Source organism: Cinclus cinclus, chromosome 3, assembly GCF_963662255.1.
Source record: "Cinclus cinclus chromosome 3, bCinCin1.1, whole genome shotgun sequence".
NCBI lineage: Eukaryota > Metazoa > Chordata > Aves > Passeriformes > Cinclidae > Cinclus > Cinclus cinclus.
In genome coordinates this window covers 14074947-14097981 of record NC_085048.1, presented here as the reverse complement: position 1 = coordinate 14097981, position 23035 = coordinate 14074947, and the positions used below count along the sequence as shown (strand labels likewise).

At 35.2% G+C, this 23035-nt stretch overlaps 1 protein-coding gene across 2 annotated transcripts in view; it reads right to left on the bottom strand.

The window, feature by feature from the left end:
* ROCK2 (Rho associated coiled-coil containing protein kinase 2) overlaps positions 1-23035 on the bottom strand; it is a 96487-nt gene that overhangs the window by 9976 nt on the left and 63476 nt on the right. The window contains exons 6-28 of one of the 2 annotated variants that reach the window (XM_062489693.1): positions 19993-20137; positions 17512-17650; positions 15721-15812; positions 14767-14926; positions 14114-14177; positions 12652-12717; positions 12272-12351; positions 11818-11866; positions 10973-11108; positions 10753-10844; positions 10259-10505; positions 9837-9943; positions 9029-9188; positions 8193-8353; positions 7673-7857; positions 6454-6523; positions 4998-5101; positions 4690-4876; positions 4254-4347; positions 4044-4138; positions 3200-3379; positions 2818-2986; positions 247-317 (exon numbers count right to left, since the gene is read on the bottom strand). In XM_062489693.1, coding sequence (XP_062345677.1) covers positions 247-317; positions 2818-2986; positions 3200-3379; positions 4044-4138; positions 4254-4347; positions 4690-4876; positions 4998-5101; positions 6454-6523; positions 7673-7857; positions 8193-8353; positions 9029-9188; positions 9837-9943; positions 10259-10505; positions 10753-10844; positions 10973-11108; positions 11818-11866; positions 12272-12351; positions 12652-12717; positions 14114-14177; positions 14767-14926; positions 15721-15812; positions 17512-17650; positions 19993-20137 — 2853 coding nt within the window. The remainder of the gene's footprint in view (positions 1-246; positions 318-2817; positions 2987-3199; positions 3380-4043; positions 4139-4253; positions 4348-4689; positions 4877-4997; positions 5102-6453; positions 6524-7672; positions 7858-8192; positions 8354-9028; positions 9189-9836; positions 9944-10258; positions 10506-10752; positions 10845-10972; positions 11109-11817; positions 11867-12271; positions 12352-12651; positions 12718-14113; positions 14178-14766; positions 14927-15720; positions 15813-17511; positions 17651-19992; positions 20138-23035) is intronic. The other variant, XM_062489694.1, reaches the window with a different exon arrangement.

The following is a 23035-nucleotide window of genomic DNA, read 5'->3' as shown; positions in this document are numbered from 1 at the left end:
CGGCATGTATAAACATTTGAAGATCATGAATGACTGTTCTCACCTCTGGCTATACAAAGAGGTGTCTTAAACTATTGCAGTTGTCTTAAACTGCTCCTCTCAGATGTAGCTATACCAGCTAACATATTTTATGTTTATTTTTAATGAGACAACACATATCAAGGAAACACTGAAGTGTTGAAAACCTACAGTAAGTTTAAAGTTGAGACAACGCATGAAACAAACTCATAAATCAGATTTTCTTACCTTTTTAACCCATCCAAATTTTTTAGTGTTATTTCTAACAGGCATTGATAGCCAGCCTTCCAGTCTTGATTCTGAAAAAGAGATATGGATTAAAGAACAGAGAAAACATTATTTTTGAGACTGCTGTGCATTTTAAAAGTTATTGAACATCAATAAAAAAGCAAGAGACCAAACATGAGAAGATGAACTATTTAACAGTACGAGATCTTGTGAAGTTTATCATGGTAAATGTTCAGGAGTACATTGAATAATGTACCCCTAAATACAGCCAATAGCCAACAATGCAGTCACAAAGTAGTAGAGGAGGAGGGGGAAGAACAAACTTGCAATTACAGCACACACATTCCCTTTAGTAATTTTTTTCAAGTCTTAAAAGCCTTATGTCTATTGACCTATATCTTTTACAGCAGCACCTGAAGATATTAGTACAGAGCACACAACATCAAATCCAAGACCAAGAAAAGAGGCAAATTACCACCACAAATAACCTATATACCCTATATGCTGGGGAAAATGTCAGTTTAGTATTCTAATTCATACTTTTTGGTCTGTAAACTTTTCTCTAATTCTGCCTGTATCTCCTAGGCCTTCCAATCTAAAATAAGTAATTTTTGGCTAGCCCTTAGGCCTTGCCTGAATTCAACTGCCATTTCACACACTTGCAGTATTTTATATTACACTGGCACATTTGTCAGATTTGATTTATCAAGAGTATTGAGTGCTCAGCTGTTGTTTGACACACATTTCAATGCTGTTGGTGACCTATTTTAATACACATATCAAGTACATGAAACAGTTCTATAACGTGTTTTGCCTCATACCTGCCACCTTATATCGTCCCTTTCAACTACACCTTATAGAAAGTGCAGCAAGCATAATGTTGATGCAAAAAAATAATCTATCCCATATCCAGGAAGTACATGTAGGGCAAATATATGCATGTTTAACCCACTTCCTAAAAGATGATTTTCCTATTTTTCTCTGTAACCTGTAATACAGTTTAAATTAGACAAAATGAGAGCTTCTGATTAGGCTTCTTCACTTCTGGCGTCCATTAAATACCACAGAAAAAGGGCAGAATATTCCAAACTTCTCACAATACATGCTTATAAAGACAAAGAGGGGGAAACAACAGAAGACACTATGCTACCTCAAATCTTTTGTAATTACGTCATAAAAAAATTCCACCTTAGCTATGATTTTTACTTTAGAACAAAGCAAATCCATGCACATATCACAACAGGAACTAACAAGATAAGAATATGTATGTATGTAGGTTTTCTTTCATTAGAAACTTCAAAGCAGAAACCAGAGAATGAGGAAAATAGAGGAAATGCATTATTCTTTACTCTAGTTTAATGAAGTAATGTCAAAATACCAAAAGGGATTCTACCTTCAGTGGAAAGGTATTCACACTTTAAAGGAACCTCATGTGATACACAGAAATTTGAATGCAATAAGGAACCCACCTCTAGCATTAACACTAAGCAGAAGCTTTGTGAAAAGAGTATATGTGTAGCCATATAAAATGAATACAGAATTAGGAAAACAGGGCCTTATCACTCATAATATACTTTTAAGGCAAAACAATGTAATATTTAGAACAATTAATTTCTACAAGAAAATAATGTATGTTTTGATATGAGGAGTTAGATGTTTCCACACTTCACTTAAACACAAAGATTTGACTTTTTGGTATCTAGTACATTGGGGTCATACAGAGAGCTGCAGATACTGTTTAGAGGCTATCTTGAAAACAAGCCATAAAGCTCATTTATTCAATGCTTCAATAAAAATGGTGGGTTTATAACTGTCAGCAAGCAGTTGCAAACATTTAGAGAGAACAGGCCAGTTATTTGTTCATGCAAACTTTCTCACGTCTTTGATGGCAATGTTTACTGCCACTGCAGCATGATATCTGTCAGATTTGGTTTATGTTTCTTTAATTATATATTAATAGTGTTAGTTCTGAACCAGAGAAAATGACACAATAAGAACAAAACCAAACAGTTCTCAGGGATGTCACCTGTGCTATCAACTTCTGTAGGGCTGTGGGAACAAGACAAAGGTTCTTCTTCTGTGTCAGAATCGGAATCAAGAAGCATGCGAGAACTGGAAGGCTTAGTGGCAATACTGACAGAGGTGGAAGAGTGCTGATAGGTAAAGGACATGGATTCCATAGTGTGGGATTGAGTGATATGGACTGAACATAAAGCACAAAGGAGGAAAAGTAGAAAAGAAGTCAAAATAGAATCTCTAAGAAAGTATTAGTTTTACATTTCATCACATACACACAGTAATTGCAAAGTAACCACCAAAATAAAGTGAAAAAAATATTTAGTTCTAATGGAGCAAAATAGAGTTTAAAAATAGTCTTTAAATTAATGAAAGGTGAAGTATTACAACAGACAGATTTAGTTAGCAGGTGAACAAGTGATCACTGCCAAAGGTAGAAATAGATGAAGATAAAAATCACGGAATCATTAGACCATCAATTCAATAGTCCGGTTTCTATGGAAAAACACTGGTATAAACCCAGTAAATGCAGAAATATTAATAAAATTAACATACCAGGGAATCCATCATCTGCCTCAGCCTCTCCAGGTCCACTGCCTATGCTACTGTTGTCCAGCCCAATGTGCAGTGACTGCAGCTGGGAACGAAGCTGTTCAATGTCACTGTCTTTGCTGTCCAGAGTCATTTGCAGTTCAATCCGTATCTGACTCTCTTCTGCTATTTGCTGCAGGGATAAATTGCAAGATTTCTTATTAACACAATATTTGGTTACTCAGAGAAAAGTATGCAGAATTTATAGCCAATCTCAATATACATTCTGTGTATTTCTTTTGGTTGGGGAAATTCAGAAATAGAGACTATCCATGCTACCTTAAAGCCTGTATTCTACAGAATATAGACTGCAATGTTTACAAAAAAATTTACAAAAGCATCTTACTGCCTGCATTTCATTTATTTCCTTCTGATATTTGATCATCATCTGGGTTAACTTTTCTCGTTCAGACTTCAGTTCCATATGCAGCTTCCTATTTTCCTTTTCCTTCCGCCGTACATCAGTGTCAGCTCCACGTTTCACTGGACCTTTCCGATTCATGATTTCAGCCAATTTATTCACAGCCTTCCCATGGGAAAGAAAAACGTGACAAAAACCACATTAATAAATACCCAGAGTTATGTTGTGAAGAAGTAAAATCTTCTTTCTGTCTATAACCAGGCACTTCTAACTATAAATTAAGACCTCTGCAATCCAGTAGTACAAGTTTCAAGCTTGCTTTAATTCAACGTATTACACAAAATATGAAAGGTAATGATGCCGTTTTTACTTGAAGCAAGCATTAGCTGTGTGAGCACTTTCACTCAATTAAATAATCCCTTCCATCTGCACTCACTAGACCCAAAATATGTCTTTGTATTAAAATGCCACTTGTTCTAAAAAACAATCTAGATTAAAATCAGAAATGTACTTCTTTATAGAACTTGTAAAGGCATATAAATCAAGACTGAAGCCAGTATCATATCAAATCATTTGACAGACATGAAGGCTTTTGCTGGTGCAATACATCTAGATTAGAAGCTCCTCTATTGTGAATCATAAGGATCCAGTTTCACTACACAGAAAGTCTACTTCGAAGAAGGAAGATTAAAACCAATACATTTTCTTTCAGAGCAAAAACAAAGAAAGCATTACTAGTACATATCAATAGTTTATAACAGAAAGTATTCTATTAAATTATTTGATACGTGAACACTGTGTCTACATGCATTTGAATGTATTTGCTTACCTGGGTTTTTAATGTTCTTTCATTCAACAACTGTTTCTCAAACTGTGCTTTAATATTTCCTACATTTGCTTCTTCTTCTTTTAGCTTTGTAATTTCTGTAGCAAGGTAATTAAAAGAAAATCTATGAAAACCCATTACAAATTAATATAGTGCTATTAAAGAACAAACCAAGTTTCTATTTAAATGACATTTGGTTCAGAGATTACATACGTTCTTGTGCTTCCTTCAGTTTATTGTTTAGTTCTTCTTTCTCATTAGCAAGGTTAGCCACATCACTGGTTAGTGTCCTATTTGCTTCCTCCAACTGAAAAAACAAAAAAAAAAAGGACATGTGACCATGTAACAAAACTCATTTGGCAAAACAAAGCATCACAGGACAGAAGGAAATGCCGTGGAGTGAGACCAGGATAAGGATAAGAGGAGTTGCTGTAAGAGGGGTAGGGGAACAGAAGAAAGAATGGTCAGAGAAATGCATGGAAGAAACACAGTAAGAAATGATTATATTTCAATCATAAGAAATAAATATTTTTAAAATGTTAGATATACTTGTGTATCTCTGAATCTGCTAAAGAGCAATGGATAACTCAAACTGTAAATAAAGCTCATGTACAACCTCTACACCAAAATTACAGATCATGAAACTCACTGAGGCTATGGTGGCATCTTTCTCAGTAAGTTCCTGTTTATGCCTCGCCATCATCTCTTTAATCTCCAGCTCTTTCATAATCTTCTCTTTTTCCAAATCAGAGTACTGTTCTTCAGCAATGGAACGGGCAAGCTGTTCTGAATCTGCTTTCGTCAAAGTAATCTCTAGCTGAGCAGCCAAGGAATCTCTGCAAATTATTGATATATACTTTTAACTTTAAAATGGGTAGGTTAGGGAGGGAAGGAAAGAAAACAACAAAAAGCCATCCTGATCTTTTATGTATTAGTAGTCCAACTAGCAAAACCTACCTCTCATCCTGTAACTCTTGTATCTTTTGCTGCATTTCTTTACAAATTTTGGTCTTTTCCTCACATTCTTCTTTAAGTTCTCGCACTTGTGTCTTATAGAGAGTCTAGAATTAAAAATTGGAAAGAAAATTATGTGATTTCTATAGTCTATACTCTTGAAGGTTCACAAAAATTATACAAGTTGACATGATATGCATTTCCTTAATCACACTAATTGAAGCGATAGTGCAATGCCTTCTCTAAACTTACATTTAGATAAATATCATAATTCACAAATGTGCTTTGGTTATTTTACTTTGTTGTTGTTCCTTTTTTAACTTGTGTATTTGTGAATGGGTAGATGTATGATATATATTTTCTATGGTTTTTATACATACTGTTAAAGATGCTCTAAATGTGAAAATCACTATTTTGTTCAAATTTGGAAGTACCAAAAGCAGAGAAAATAATTTTTTTCCTCTACTATTCAAAATCTTTATCTGATGAAATTAGGCATGTGGAGTTCAGATTCTAATCATATAAATCCATGAAACCAACATGGCAGTTAAAGAACAAAAAGAAAGACAGGAATAAGAGAAAAACCAACTAGAAAATAATCTGAAATTAAAAATTTCATGGAATCAGTATAAATACAGAACTCTGAAGAAAATGAAAGAGACATTATATTGCTCTATCCATTCAAATGACTGACTACAGGTCAGGTGGCAGACAACTCTGAGTGTACTTACTGCAGGCATTTCCAAACACATTGTCTCTCTCTGGCCCACCTACAGCAGTCAACTGACCTCAATTCTCCCTTTCTTTCCTTTAATGTGTGTAACATTTTCATCTATAAAACTTTAGGTAGGCCTCCTCACTGACCTAAATCCACAAGGAAATATTAATTTTCCATTAATATTGAAACAATCTTTTTGGCATCTCCTACAGTGAGACTAGCTGTGCACTGTTAATAAAAGTTAATGTCCACATGCCAGTGATGATTTTTAAGTATGCTACCTATTTATTCTGGTGCATTCTTTATTACCACAATAAATGAAAAACTCCCAACAGATCAGTACCAAGTTTGGTTGTAATACAAAATTTCCTTCTGAGCCACAGATGCACATGTTTTGTCACACCATGTGAGAATAGAACTCTTCTCTACCACAGATCATGGAAGAGATGCTGAATGCAAAAAGGCTTGAAACATGCAGAAAAATATTCACACTGTGGAAAAATAAGCTGCTTGACTCCTCCCTTTGAACTTCCCTACAATGCTGGGACATTTCTCAGCATAAACTCTTTTGTGCTGCTCAGTGATCAAGATCAAGGCAGCAGACAACACTGGAGACAGGCACAAGAAAAACAAGTAGCTTTGGGTTAGAGATGTGAAACATCTGATGGCTGAGGGGAAAGAAGAAAAGCTAATATACTCAGTAAACGGATTAATATAAAAATAAAGCAGCATAAAACATACTGAGAAATATTGTTCAGCTTCGAGCTGGTCTTGAAGCTCTTTCATTTGTCCATCTGCATCTTGACGTTCCCTAGAAAGGAAGAATAAGCTTTAGAGATATGAAGATATTCCAAAGCAGTAAACAGAAAAGACAGCATTCACACTCTTGAGATCTCCAGCAATTTCTTGACCTAAGTATCATCAGCAATTAAATCTGAAGCTTCCTCTGGGTACCAGCTCTCTTTTTGACCTGTACAGCTGAGGACACTGCACTAATAACAAGTCAGTTTAACACTGCTAGCACACTAACTACAACAGTGTCACAAAGTTTAACCAGTACGAGACACTGATAAACAACAACAGAATCTTATTTCTATGTAAAATGTCACTGATCTGACTGGTTGTTTTGGGTCTTTTGTTTGTTAGAGCACAGTCTGTGAATGTCTGTATTCCTTGACATGCATATTTTCTTGAATTCATCTGTTATTTAAACAACAGTCAGTTCCATAACAACAGAATTGTGGTGGAAAAGACTTCTGCCAGTGTTCCACATTATGGCCACCTTTTACATGACCAACTGCATCTTGCTGGCAGAAAGGTAAAGCACAGGGCAACAAGACATCCAAAGTCATAAAGAATCTAGGATTGATATGTGTGGTAATCTGGTCTTTGCACTCACAAGAAAAGCTTCATGAGAAAAAAAAAAATTCTTTCCTTACTTACTATCAGGTGCAAATGCTACTTGTAAGACCTTGAAGAACTACTGACACTCCTATCTGAAGGTCCAACAGATGTGTTTAAAGATCTGTAGTACTAGATATTGCCAATGGTTATGCTTCATAGCTCTGTAGCAGTATTAATTTCCAAGTCTGATAAGCTCTTCTAGACTAGTAATTCCAATAAGTTTCCTCTTTGCTGAAGTCCTACATCATTAAAAAAAAAGTACCTAGACCTTTAGTTAAATAAGTCCTTCTCTGAAGTTTTCACTCATATTTAAGCTGTGTTTTCCAAGATTTTTCAGGATAACAAACATCTTTTAATACAAACCTATACATTGCTGAATCACTAGGGTAAATCTCAATTAGAGTCACTGTAAATTATTTTAAAGAACAATTAACTTTTTCACTGTAGAATAGCATATTCTTTGTGGCAAGTTTTAAAATTAATTTTGTTCCCAACTTTTGTTCCAAAAATATTTCAAATCAGTAACTTGACTAAACATAAAGAACAAATTGCATACTTGCGGAGTTCACTGTTTTGTTTTTCCAGACTTAATTTGATTTCCTGAAGGTGATTGTTCTCCTGTTTTAACTGCTTCTCTGACATCTTCAAGGTGTTGACCTGCTGTGTTTGCATCTTGAGGTCATTTTGAGTGAGACAGCGCTTTTGTGTTTCTTGCTCTATTTTTAATGTCAAGTTTTTTACCTGAAAAATAAGCAGAAACCTGTGAATTTTACAGATCTACACAGGAAAACAAAATTGAAACAGTCTCTAATTGACTTCCTTTCCATCTTTGGGTAAATCAAAGGTGCTTCCTGAATAAAGGCATTAGCACACATTAAATGACTTAGTTTTTCCATGTCAATCTCACAGCATTTACTGCTCTAGAGGACAAATCTTTTAACATGAATAATGCTGAAATTTTTCAGAAAAATGACACCACATTCCATGTTGCCAAGTATTCCTAAATACAGATATAACAGGAAAAATACTAGGACACTGAAAACAAGGTTTGACTCAAGACTCCTTCTGTTTCTTACATCTTCACTTAGTATATCCTTTTGCCGAAGGAGCTCGTTTATTTTCTGTTGTGATTGTTTGAGATCACAGTCCAACATGGAGCGCTGCTTCTCAGCTTCCAACAGCCGATTTTCTACTTTCTGCTTTAAAGCTCTCTCTTCCAAAAGTTTCTTTTCCATTTCTGTGAAGTAAAAGATATCAGACATCAGTGAAGTGTAAAAGAGTAGATTTTGGAGACCAAAGAGAAAAGGATGTCTACCCTGTACTAACAGTAAGCCACATGTTTCTCCTTTTAAAACTGAAGAGAAAGACCACTTAAAAGTGATTAATTAAAATTTTCACAGTAAATACACACCCAGAGGATGCTTCGTCAAGCATTTCTGACAGAGCTATTTCCTACTTTTCAGCCTCTAGATAGCTACCAGTTTATTTGCAACACTCTGAGATGAACAAAACAGGTGGAATTTAAAAAATAAAACATTTAAATCTACTCTGCTCTGACTGTGTTAATATAAAATCAAAGATCTGAAGCTGTTTTGGAGCCTGATATGCCAAGTGACTCAGGCATTATTACAGAATCATTTTCACTTCTTTTGAATATCTGCATGCTCAAAATTTTTATGAATGCTCTGCAATTGGAAGGACAGAATCTGTAGGTAGTTCTTTAATTAGCTGCAATAAACATAAACAATTTAATTTAAAAGTAAGCCATCTTCAGGATTTGTTTGGTAAATATACCTCTCTTCAAGATATTTCAGTTGTCATGAGATGCACCAGAAAGACTGCCCAGTGAAAGACTGTAATTTCCACTTTGTATAATTCACACCTGAGTCCAACTGTGATGTCAAATACACACCTTTCATGGCTTCAGATTTTGCTTCCTCTATAGACTCATAGATCTTATTTTTGTCTGCCAATCGTGCTTTTGTGGCTTTATGTTCAGCTTCTTCTTGTTCAAGGTTCTGCTGCATAACTTTAAATTTATATGTCATATCTATTTCCATGTTGCTCTTTGCCTGTTAAAGAAAAAATAACACTGAAATAAAATATTAAATACATCGGGTTAGCTCCAGAATTTTGAACAATAGTAACATTGGAAGGATGCTTGGAGTAAAAGAGAGAGCTCATGCTAAGGAACTGAGAACTCATTTCCATAAATGTTTTTTTGTGAACATCAAAGTTCTCTAAAAATGTACAATGACATCCCCAGTTAAAAACAATTACAGAATTACTGCCTGAACAACCAACATTCTGTAATAAGAGCAGCTTGAACATTAAGTTTATTGAAGAATTTTTTCAAGCCTTCTGTTTCAATAACAATTTTGTCCAAAAAAATCCTACTGGCAGAGGATCTTTTATTTTTGGCAATAATGAGTTTGGAAAAACTCCACACATGAAATGAAACATAACTTCTGTGCTGTTAAGGTACACACTGAAGCACGTAATTAGGTACTTAAGTACTTCACAATTAAAATGTATCATGATTGTATGGGAAATGATGTCTTTTTTCCCCACTTCTCAAATTGGAAAAGATAAAAAAAACAGGCTGAAAACAAGGCTTATTTTTTTGTATGGGTTTGGTTGCAATGTCTGAAGTAATAAAAGTACAAGTTCAGAAATTCCATAAGAATGTAACACCAATGTTTATTTAGCAGTGCTATCACCTTTTCTAAATCTGTGAGCTTTTCCTGCAATTGTCTTTTCTCCATTTCCAGTTTGGCTAGCGCACTCTTTCCATTTTTCACTTCTTCTTCCAGGCTAGATATTCGACCTAAAAATTACCAATATATCAACGAGGCTGGTCAGTGTGTGAAAACAAGACTGTATTTTATCTATTTAGAGATAATATTTTTGAAATTCAACAAATTCTAATTCTGACTATTAAGAATGTCTCCTTTGGGGTGATTCTAAAAGTTACCAATAATGTTTTATAGATGTTACCACACATATTTTCTTAAATGCTGTTAACAATTATTCAATGTTCTATAAACCAGCACACTTATCCAGTAACAGTCTGAAACTCAAATAACACCACCCTAACCAGAAACAAGAAGCAATCTTAACTTCAAAAGATTTGCAGAAATACCTTGTAAATCACTGATAATTTCTGATCCATGACTTCGATCTCTCCTTTCTGATTCTAGAGCTGACTGAAGATTGAGATACTCCTTCTCCAGTTTGAGTTTTGCATTCTCTAGCAGGCAGTTCTTATCTTGCAGCTCTCTGTTATTAATTTCCAGCTGCTGGATTTGCTTTGTGCTTTCTGTCTGGTTCTTCCTTAACCTGGCTGCAGTATCAGACTCTGACCGCAGCAAAGAATTGGCTTCATCCAACTAAGATTGATAAAAACATACTTCAGAAACAATTAAAATATAAAAACCACTATTTCTTCTACAGAATATTAGGTCTTATAGATTAAAGAAGTAAGGATTATATTTTAAGATTACTTTTGAACACCAAAACTTAACGAGAAAGAATAGCTTTTAAAACCCAGTTACACTTTTCAAATTCTTCCACTAAACAAAATCTGTACCTTAAACCTTGATTATTTTTAAATATATGCATATAAAGTTGGCATACCTGTCTTTGTAGTTGGTTGATTTTTTCATTGGATATTTGAGAGTTCTGATTCCTCTTTTTTAAATCTTCAAGTTGGTCTTTCAAACTGTTAACTGTAATAAAAACAATTCAACACTGTTAATCGCTGTCAAGAAAATGCTTCAACTGGAACTATAATTCATTTATTTTAAGTATTAAAAACCCACATCAAAATGGAACCTTCAAGCACAGTTCAACATACCCTCATTTTCCAAATTGCGTTTCTTATCTGCTTCATGTTCTGCTTTCCTCTGGTATTCTGTATTCTTATGCTGAAGAAGAGCCTTCTCTCTCTCTAACTGCCTGACTGCAGACTCTACAGTCTTCCTTGAAGTTATCTGGATATATTTTAAAAAAATACACCACTAATTACACACACAGCAGTGGTATTCTTATACGATAAAAACACAGCTCATGCACTCAGTTTGGTCTGTAATGGAGGAAGCCAATCTATCTGCATGCTGCAAATACAAACGTATCAGAACACGTGGTCAAATCCAGCCCAGGATGTCTATGGCCAGGAGCTTGGCAATTTAAATACTGTTTGATCATCTGGATTTGACAAACCTGGTAGACCTGCCTAAGCAGTCACTCTGGAAGCAGAGAGACATATATGTAAAGGTAAGGTCTTGACATGCACCTGCATACATAAAATTGTACACAGCCACCAATTTGTAGAAGTAAGGTGCAAAGCTAGGCAAGAAACAGGGTCCTTTTACTAACACCAAACAATGCAAAGCATGGCCTTCCTCCTCTGGAAACACTACTCTCACACCTTCAGTTTTTAAAATCTGTATGGGATATTTGTGTCATGCTGTCTGCTAACTTAAAAATATAGCTAAAAAAACTAGCTTTGGAAAGAAGTGTGCAGTTACAGTACAGAAATCATAATGGAAATATTTTAGAAGTGATGATTTCATGCTTGTGAATACCAAGAAATCAACTGGTGTTACTTGCTGTAAAATATACAGCTACTCAAAAGCAATTTGCTGTTATCAAAAGAAAAATCACACACAAATATTAAAAATAACAAATCTGTGGCCTTACCTCTTCATCAAGCTCTTTCGCTATCTTCTCTAAACGAACACTTGTAGACCTGAACAAATTTGAAAAATAATTTTAAACGCTGCTGATACAGAAATTAAATACAGAAATTAACATGTCTGCATGTGTTTCAGCAATTTTATGTAAGGTGCTTTTGTCTCATTAATTTTATGCAAGATATTCTATTTTCAGCAACAACAGGAAACCTCAAGGACTGGTGAAATCACTAAATAGTGAGATTCTTATAGGGAGTTAAAGCAAAAGAAACCTCAACAAACCCCATAAAACCACCCCAGTAGTCAGAAGAGCAGCAAGAATTTAGCCAGCAACTTACAGTGATGTCTCCTTGCAGGGTTGGGAAACCCCAGAATGGATTAAAATGCTTTTAAGCATTCAAAAACAAAAGGTTTAATAAAACATCTTTATAAACATACCAAACATGTTGAAACATTCTCACCTGTACTTCTGTTCTAGTTCATCTTTGGCTTGTAATTCATTACTGAGCTGTTCTTCTAGCTTGCTTAGTTTTTTCTGAAACTGTGTAAAATGTCAAAAAAGTATGGCCCACATATAAAAATGCTTTAACAGAAAACAAATGCAATTCAATTAAATCACAAAATAAGGGAAAGCGAGGAAAATTAATTCAATCTTCCAGTATATTATTTTAAAACCATTACTAAAAGGTTACATCTTTACAAGGAATTAATTCTGATCATTTTAAATATACGGATTTATAGCAACAAAATTTGCTGCATGCTGAATTGAATTGAACCATCACAGAATTATGTGCCACAGATTCTGAGTCATTAAATTTATATGGGCAAAAAACATTGTTACCGGCCCTTTGCTGTGCTCTGTAGCCAGAGACTTTCCACTGGAGCAGATGTTTTTGGATAGCATTTTCTAAATGAAATGAAAAAATAAAAAAGGGGTGTACATGACCAAATTGGACAGTCTTCAGACAATATGGCTAAACATGTTCAGTGACCTCACATAAAGAAGAATTTCTTAGTCTTACACCTTGGAAGCTAATGAACACTTTGGAAATGCTTTGGTTTGCTTACTAAAATATTTTAAAAAATAACTGTGAATCCAGTACCTAAATATTCATGAAATAAATTATAATTAATAAATTCTGGATTAATCTCATGACTTCAGGCTTTCAAATGGATTTATTTTCCTCCCTTCCTCCTCTTCCTCTACCCCCCAAACACGAAACATAAAAATATGGTTTTCCAAAACACTTTCTAATAGTTACAATTAGAAGATTTCCACAATAGGAACACTGAAAAGGACATCGAAAACGGAGATTTATTGCTTGAGAAAATACAAATAAAATAAGTTGTCAGAAGTGAAATGTAAAATTTTATCATCTGCATTTACTAACACAACATAAAGCAAACATCATGAATGCGACCATACGTATTTTAAACAGCAGTACCATTTCTATTTAAAAGGTCAAGTCTAAAACTATTCATCTATTCATCAATGACAGGAAGGAAGTGGAGTCTAATAAACATTTGCATTTAAATTTATCTGATCAATACATAATGCATTTCCTTTATTTTTCTTTAAACTTTGAAAAGGAATTGTAAGTTTTAAGAAATATTAACAATATACTATCTACACTTGAATAATACAAATGCTTAAGTAACATAATGAAGTAAGTATATGAAAATACCATAGCTTTTCCTGTCATGCAAATTTAAATTCATTTGTCAATCTTCAAAAGCTGGATAAACATGCTCCATATGCTCTAAGTGGAATATGATTTAAACATTCCTTTATCCTTGCAGGTGACAATTTACTTCTTCAAACTGAATAAATCAGTCATGAATCAAGTGTGCATTAATGCAAGTGTGGGACCTTGACAAGAGTAATGCTGTCTGTAGGAAACGCAGCCTCATACACAGGCTTTCCAAACAATTCTGGATGCAAAAAGAATTTTAAGAAAAATCTGTATTCATATATCTTGATACTACAGCACCTTAAAACTTGAGTACAACTGTTTAAAAATAGAATTGATTTACTGCTAACAATTTGGTGAATAAACATTTAAGATACTTCACATCCACATAAAATTATGTAGGAATTTTTTTATTCCTTTCATAATTCAGATACTATACTTACCTCTTGGCTCTCCTGTAAACAGAAAATATCATTTTTATTGAAGATAATTAAAAGACAAAAAGCCCCCCACAAAACGGCTTAAACACTTACTTTAGACTTTGTCTATTCTTAACAGACTTAACAAAATTAATTTATCATCCCATTAATACTAAGGAAAAAAGGCACTAACCTCATTTTTACTAGATTGCACAGATTCGTTTTCTCTGCAAGACTGAGAGGAGTCACTTAGCAACCTGTCAAAAACAAAAACAAATCCCTCCAGCTCTTACTCAAGTTTTCAACAACTCTGGCAACCTTGCCATTTTAATCAATTCTCTCAAGTCTCAATTTGATCTACACTGCTCTCAGAATGAGGCTTGTTTTATTTTGGTGTTAGTGCATCCTTCTGATTTGAATCTTTCCTTAACAAAATGGTTCCAAAACTACAGCAACTTGTAATTTTTTGATTAATACAATTATTTCTTGATTATTCAAGATGAATTCTAAAAAGTTATTATTTTGCATAAGCTTTCTCCTAAAATAATAAAAAGTAATTTTAGAAAAAAAACTACCAGAAAATCTATCAGAATTTTAACCCAAATTGATTTTTTAAGATATTGTATATTTCTGTGCATATAAAAATACACTGTTTAATCAGACTTATCGAAATAATTGAAAGAGTAACAAATTATTCTACTCAAACTTTGCATTTTGTATCTTCGCAACTGGACATAAATTAATATCATACAAGGAATTAATTATATAGTTAGAGTGAAAAAAAGAAAGAATATAAGAAAAATGTGCAGGTATGTTTTTAAAAAGGCGTATCAAAGCATCACATACAAATTATCTCTGTAGTAGGTAAATCCTATGAAAGGCAGCTGGTTTCCCACAAAGGCTTTGGGAATTGGAAAGGTTTCCACGTCTCCCTTGTCGTCCTCAATGTCATCAAAATTACTGCTATCTATATCACTGCTAAGCTCAGGGACAACAGGAGCAGCAGCTATAAAAAGGGGAAAAAAAGATGCATTTTACTCCAAGATTCAGTCACTTGCTATACACTGGTATCTCTCTGGTGCTAAAAGACTGTATTATAAGTTGTCCTCAAATAACTTGGAGTTAAATATGTATTAACCAGACAGCAGATCTGGAAATACTACTGTGAACATTTTTTTCTAGAGCAGTCTATTTTTGTATTTGTTGCCTAATGCATAGACCATCTAGTATGCAAGACATATCTGCTCAGGTAATCACACTTGAGAATACAACATTAAATCCCATCATAATTTTAAAATTTCTCAGTAAATATATAACTTTAGAAGCTATGACAAGCTTATGAGATCTGACACACTTTGCTTTTCACTTAAAGCCATCAGGTTCTCAATAACTTACATGAAAAGCAGAAAAACTGACAAGACCACTGTCGAACTACTGTCTTACCTACCAGAAGATTAAAAGAAAAATGAAAGAAAACAGAAAAACCCACCTCAAAAGAACAAAAAAACCAGAGAAACAGAAGTTAACACGCATTCCTTTTAGTTAAATTCTGAAACATCCAATTCCATTGTTTAAAATGGAAATGTCTACATTAAAAACATTATAAAGATGAGATAATTCCAGTAGCAAAAATGCATATTTTTTAACCCTTTCTCATATGAGCTTTTATAATACAAGTGATAAATATGAATGTTTGGGAAAGATTTGTGATAGCTAGAAAGTACTTAATTTATACAATGTTTTTCATTTCTACTATTGCAAATATTGAATAAAATAGAACTTTTAACCTGATTTACTTACTCTCTCGAATGTTGTCCCAGTTCCACTGATCACTTCTGAAGAAAGGGTGATGCTTTATTTCTTCTACCCCATTTCTCCCAAGTCGCACATCCCTAAACAGCAAATAATCCGGAGTCACATCAGGGAAAATAGCTGTTGGTTTTTGGTGGTTTTAAATTTGAATTCTGACTTGTCCATAAGTAGCAATGAAACGTTCAGCAAAAAAAAAAACAGTCTGTGTTAACCACACTAATGGTCAAACAAAAACAAAATTTACAAGCCACCTACCACTCATCTGTAGATTCTTATGTAAAATGTACTGATTGTTTAGCATGCACTCTCCCTGTGACTGCTAAAATGTCCAGAATCTAGAGTCTGCCACGTGGGAAGTAAAGCAAGAAATCAAGCACTGAGGCAAAAACTAAGAAAAAGCTAGAAACACAAACAAAAACTCAACACCCTTGGGGGAAATAAAACTGCAGAACTTTCGTGCCTGCCAAACCACATGACAGACCATAAGACGCAAGTGAAGGAAGGTCTAACTTGCTGCACAGAACAGTTATTCAAAGCTGAACTAAAATAAATATTCTGAGAATTCCATCCTCTGCCCCACAACTAACCCTGACACATCTCTTGCCGATATTTGCCGCGAAGTAAACCTTAAGTGCAATAAGAAACTGGAAGTTCGAACAGAGGAGTACCTCTTGAAACTACATACAAGAACAGGACATAAAAACAATGCATGGAAAAGAAGCAATAAATCACAGGGTCGATGTTCAGTCCTTCTTTAAGTGCTTCAGCAGCAATCACGCAGCATCTGTTTCAAATAAATTGCTTGAGCCCTGTGTTAAATATAAACAGGAAGAGGGACACACGTAGATGTCCAGCTTACTACATTTACACTATTAAATTCTAATCATATTTTCTCTCTACCCTTCAGCTACTAAGGGTGAAAAATGCTGTTAAATAAAGCACATCCTTCCTGACCAACTGCAGGCTTGCCCAGTAAAGCAAACAATCTCTCTTCAAATGCAAAACCCATCATAAGGCATTTTGTTTTCCTAATCCCTCCTTCTATAGCAGCCAGATGTTCTGCTCCAGCCAAGCTCAGGTGACCACAGGAAAGCATAAGAAGGCATCATCGAGTCAGAGTTAACTGTAGACCTACACTGCTCTTTTCAATCAGTGAAATTGAAGATTATCTCTGCTTTCTGAAACTAAACAAAATATAAGTGTTCAGGTCAAGAACAAGCTTACACAGCTTAATTTCAGTAAGTGGCTTAGTTCCATTAAGGGAAACTTCCTGAATTTTTTTTTTGGTAGCCAAAACAATAACCTTGGAGGACTGTTAACCATATTTACCAATTAATGCAACAAAACAAATGAAAAAAAATCCAAATACTCTAAGAAACCTTAAACAAATTCAGTAAATACATGCTCACTTTCAGAAAAGAATCTGCTTCCACATTTTTTAAGTAACACCCACATAGACATTGAGCAAAGTAATTTTGTCCCTGCCTTGGAGGTTATGGATTACTTTCAGTCTTACACGCTTTTTACTGTAATTGGAAGGATTTGTCCAGCACAAACTGTGCTATTAACAAGAGCTGTCAGAACTGCTCATAGAAATAAAATACCTGGAAAAAACATCTCAAAAGAAAAGCTAGAGAACAGGAGGTTTGGCAGAAAAAATTTGAACAGAGATCAGGAAAAGTAGGAGAAGGAATTAATTTTTACAATGTACCTTCCCAAATAAATGCAGCCAATACATTCCAAAATAAAAAACAGTGCCAGAACAATATGTGCGCTTACCTATCAGTTAAAAAGGCACAGATAAGGTTCTTTGCATGCTTGGAGATTTCCACATCATCTGGGAAATGCAATGAGTTCTTATGATCCATAATTTTACTATATGTTCCCACTAGTGAGTCTGCATAAAAAGGAGTATCGCCTGAAAATAAAATAATAAATTGGCTGTGACTTTACATCATGTTTACGTTATGTGAGTTGAATATGACAACAGAGATAATGAAAAGCCTACAAGCAGTTTACCTGGAAGAGTATTGTATTAAGAAAAACAAAAAATTGGACATGCAGTGTACAAATACTTTATGCTACTAAAAATATTCCTTCCCTAAAATGTCTGTTACAGACTACACCATTTCCCCTCTTGTCAATCACTACCACAATTTTGCCTGGTGAATTACATCTTTTGTTCTGCTTTAGGATTTTCAATATATTTTCTAATTTACATAATGGCTGATACCCATATGAATCAATCTTTAAACATTCCAAGGGTAAAATGAACCAAAACTCATTAAAGACTTGCTAATGCATATTTGTTGGAAGGAATCCACCAAAGCTCTCAGAAGACCATTTCAGAGGCACACAGGTCTATCCTCCCTAAGGCATGAGCCTTCCCAGTGTGTTACCACACTGTTAAACGCATATTAATAAATCTTGCTGACTGACAAATTACATCAGCTTGAGTACCCATATTAACAGGGCAGGTGGCTTTTAAATAGTAGACTTTTCTCACCCAGAGGTTTCCAGCCTAGGATACAGTTAAAGACATTTGCAAAGGAACTAGACTTAAAAGAGGTAAAACTGAGGCAAGAGAAAAGAATAGGCTGTGCTAAAGGCAACTGACAATCAAATTAAATGGCAACATTCTCAACATACAAATGGTTTGGGTCTATAATCAAGAAGCTGCAACTTACAGGAATTCTTTCTCCCACCTAATCCATAGGTTTAATAGAGAAGGTAAACAATCAGTCATGTGAGCTAGGCTCTTTCCTTGGTTAGGCAGGAATCACCTGGCATCACAGGCTGCAGCCTTCCAACAAGGAACTGAGCATTTCAAAAGCCATGAACAGGAAAAAATGTACAAACAGACCAATGGACAACAACCACTCTACTTTCAAAAGAACAATCCTAATTCTTGTCTCCTTCTGTCATTTTATAGCAAAATAAGAAATTAGTACACACCAGCTTGAGCTTAACTTCTAAACTTTTAGTAAATCTATTAGGTTGCCATACCAGTGCATTGCAGGTAGGAATCACTGATACTTGCTGCTTTCTCCCTCTTTCCCAACCTTCCTCTTCTCAATCATCTTCTGTCTTGGAAACAGCTTTGATTTTGGCCACACCTCAAAACTACCTTAAGTCACTGAACTAATGTTACGGTTCATCCTGGGACCAATGTTTTACGGTTTAAGTAAGCACATAATAAAATTTTCATTTTCATAATAAAATTACCATTTTCATTAGTTCTGCAGCTTTATCAAAACCAGAATAACAAAACAGTTTCTGTGCTTTCTTTGAAGCGCAGAGTTTTAGATGACCATAGCTAGAATCTGATACTTAAGCACAGACAAAAATAGATACTTTATACCAATGTGCGGGATATGGAGAAATTAAGTAGTATTTTCCTCCTAGATAAAAGGGGGGAAAAATAGGTTCTGAAATGCTCAGAAAACATTCTGGACAGCTATGCCAAATATTTTAAGAACTGAATAATTTTATTTACTGCTAAAATTGTCCATAAGAGACTATTAACTATAAACCACACATTCTTAAAGTCAAAATGTTGAAATTCTGAAAGAGTTGAAAATAGTAATAGCATCGTACGTTTAAGAGTCTTTCCTGGCTCAGGAAACCAGAAACATGAAATCTGCAATATTCCCAAAAACCGCTGATTTGGATTTTTAATAATTGTATGCTCAATTCCATCCTTCCATAATCAGTATTTTGCTACGAGACTATCATACCATATTTTAAGATGCAAATGACTCATCTCCTTAACAGATTTTAGTCTGTTTGTTCCCATATCAGTCCAGTGTATTTTACTAGAAAATCCTGACTCAAGCACAAAAGAAAGAATCGAGCCATACTTCCACACTTTGACCTAAGAGAAGACAGTGATGTGGTATGGAAAAGGAGGAGAAAAGGACAGTCCTGCCCTTGCCATTCCTGTCTCATCTCTTGTGTCTCTGCAAACTCAATTCTGCCTGAAGTGGCACAAATGTGGTGAGGTAACTGACTCCTGTTAAAACTATTCTAAGAATTAGTTTTAAGCTGAACCAACTCAGGGAACTAATCAGTGAGGCAAGCACCCAAACAGCTGTTGCAGCACGCGAGTGACAGAGAGCAAAGAGAACACGATGAAGCCGCAGCATCCACCAAGTCAGAAGCTGTTAGTGAGGTACGAGCAGCCTCCACACAGCAAAGTGCAGCTAAAGGCACAAGGAAGACTCTATGATAATCTCGTTAGCAGAAGTAATGATTACTTACCCACTAACATCTCAAAAAGGAAAACCCCTACAGACCACCAGTCACATTCCCGTCCATAATAACCATCGCCCCCCTGCGATTTCAGGACTTCAGGTGAGATGTAGTCTGGAGTCCCCACGGCTGTGTCGCAGCGCACCATTCCCGTCTGTGCAACAGTAACACAAACAGCTCAGATCAAGGGGCTTCTGAGCACCTCTTTAAGTAATTCCTCTATTAGTAGGACAGAAAACCATAAAAATATAGCCTGAAATACTTGGTTTGAGGACTGTGTTTTAAAGACCATAATTCAAGAAGCAATACTCTATAATTCAAGAAGCAATGTGGATTGAAATGACATTTCTTGGTAAGGTGCTTACCCCTGTCTACTCCGTAGTGACTTCTCTTGACTTCACCTTCTCAAAATTCACCAATTTTATTATTTTTACCATTGGTTTTAATATGAAGGTACACACCATATCAGACTGTTCCTTTTCTCACTGAATTCAGGGACAAACTTTAGAATAATTTTGACAAGTTATGAATTCTAGGCCCTACAAAGCAGATACATAACAGTTTTGTCTAATTCAGCCAATAAATCAAGTTATAGATAAATTTTTATAGACACACCTTGTTTTTGTTTAAAGATAGGAAGAAGAAAAATAGGAGAAGCTATTTTTATAGAATAGCAAAGCTTTCTTTCTTAAAAAATATTTTTTATTAACATATTACCACAGTTGTATCAATGAAATGATTCCTCATCCTCTGCTTCACACTGAGAAACTAAAAATGTAGGGACTAAGTGACGCAGAAGCATCAATCAGCTCTGCCATCATTCCAACTCAGAGTTATAAGTCTTGTTTCCTTTAATGATATTCACTGAATTCACTCCTGAGAGACCAGATGGATGAATGGAATGAAATCCTGGATGACGTTAGAGAAATACCAAAAATACACTCATCTTTTATTCTATTTCCCAATCTGAAGTTTTATCTAAATCATTATACAAAAGTTCTTCGTGCATTTTGCCATCAGCATGAATGGCAATACATACTAATTCTGCATATTAATACAGAGTATTAGTAGCAACAACTAAGTTCAAAATGCAGATTTAAAGAAAGTAAGAGAAACATTTCATTTTGAGAATTTAGACAAAATTTAGACACCACATTACAATATTCTTTCTCATACATTCTATGAGCTGTGAAAAGCTTTTATTTCTGTACTGAAACAGAATCCAGAAGAAAGTCATGAACCAGCAGGCAAAAACTAAAGGGATATAACTAAATACTGTAGAAACCTATAGAGTACTTCAAATGTCCTCCTGGCAAATACCTATCTTCTATGACTCCAATCTAAAACTGAAACCTAAAGAAATGTTAACTTCTCAGTTCCAGAATGAAGAGCAGGTAAACTTTTGCATTCTATGCTGGATGAGATAGCCCATAGCTTACTTATACTGGGATAAGAAAATGAAATTAGATCTTTCCAGAAGACCTATTGCATTCATTAGACAAAGAGAAATACAGGCAAACACATTTTAACACTGCAAAATAAACTAAAGCTCAAGGACATCAGAAATCTAAAGCTGAGAGCATTTGAAAATGGATCTAGCACATGGCAAGGAACCACTGTTTGAATATCCTGCTTGTCAGAGCACTCTCTGCTCTAAGCTGCATGTATCCTTTGAAGCCTAAGCCTCCCTTTGCTTTGAGCACAGGAGGAATTGCTCTAGGGTTATGTGGTTCTGCTCATCCAGTAGGACTGTAGCAACTTAATGAGGCTTCAACACTGGTGTGTGTCTATCTCTTCCTTATCCAAATACAAAATTACAAGGGAAAGTCTGAATTTTTGCTCCGTCAAGTCTGGTTGAAGCCACCTGAATCCCTCCCTGGCTAAGGAGATTCTTTAAAAACCAAGTCACCAAAACAGTTCTGCAAGAGTTCTCTGAAGTCTGCAGCTTCAGTCACAGCCTCTCCACCTTGACACCTAAGCACATAACATCCTATTTCCCATCCCTATGTAATTAATACACCAAAGCAAGAATATTTTTTAATATGTTACACATGTTGATATTTTCTGAAGTCTTAAACAAAGCAAAGGCTGTACTAAAACCCAGACAGACCTACATAAGTCTGATAGCTGGTATGCAGCAACAAGGAAAGACTTTTCAACCATAATACAGATGCTAAGGAATTCCATGCAATGACACTTTAGGCTTTCAGACAAGATGCCAAAGAATTGAACAGTAAAACAAAAAAAACAAAACAAAAAAACAACCAAACAAATTTCTACAATAAAAGAAGCCTTTGCATGCTAACACCAGGTTCAGTGGGCCATAGCTCTCTGAAGCACATTGAGCTGATTATACTTATTCCCCATATAACTCTCTACCTTCTGTTTCAGGAACTAACCTAGAAATGCATTTGCAGATCACAGAACAGCCTGGCTAGAAGGGACATGAAAGATCACCTGACTCAACTTGTCATAAGAAAAGGAGCTGATAAAAGATTATCTAGCACCCTGTGGGACTGCATCACAAAATGAGGATTCTACCACGTCCCTGGGGAAGTTGGCCCATTATCGTCTCAATATAAAATTCCCAGATTTCTGTCCCACTCATTTACACGCTTCTTCTTTCAAAGAACTTGGGTGTTGTTCTGTATGCATTTTTAAGTACTGGGTACCTTTAATACAACAGTCAGACTGTGATCCCTGGCATAAAAGCTGAGTAAACAGCTACATGCTCTCTGTCCAGTACAGAGCACCTTGGCAGTCCCTACACTCTGAAGAGACTTAAATGGTGCTGTTTTCTCTGGGCAATATGTTACTCCTGTGTTTCAAACACTAAGCCTCTACTTATGCCTGAGCAGCACACTTACTATAACAGTTACTATGCAAAGCTTCCCAAACAGGCCAGTGTTTAACCTGAAACTTTTCTCATCACCTCAAAAGATCAAGGTGGACCTTGGAACTCATCTCCTGCAGCCATGTGAGAGATGTACAGTGCACAACAATTCTAAAAAATAGGCTGTCCAGGAGACACCAATGTTCTGACAACTTGGAG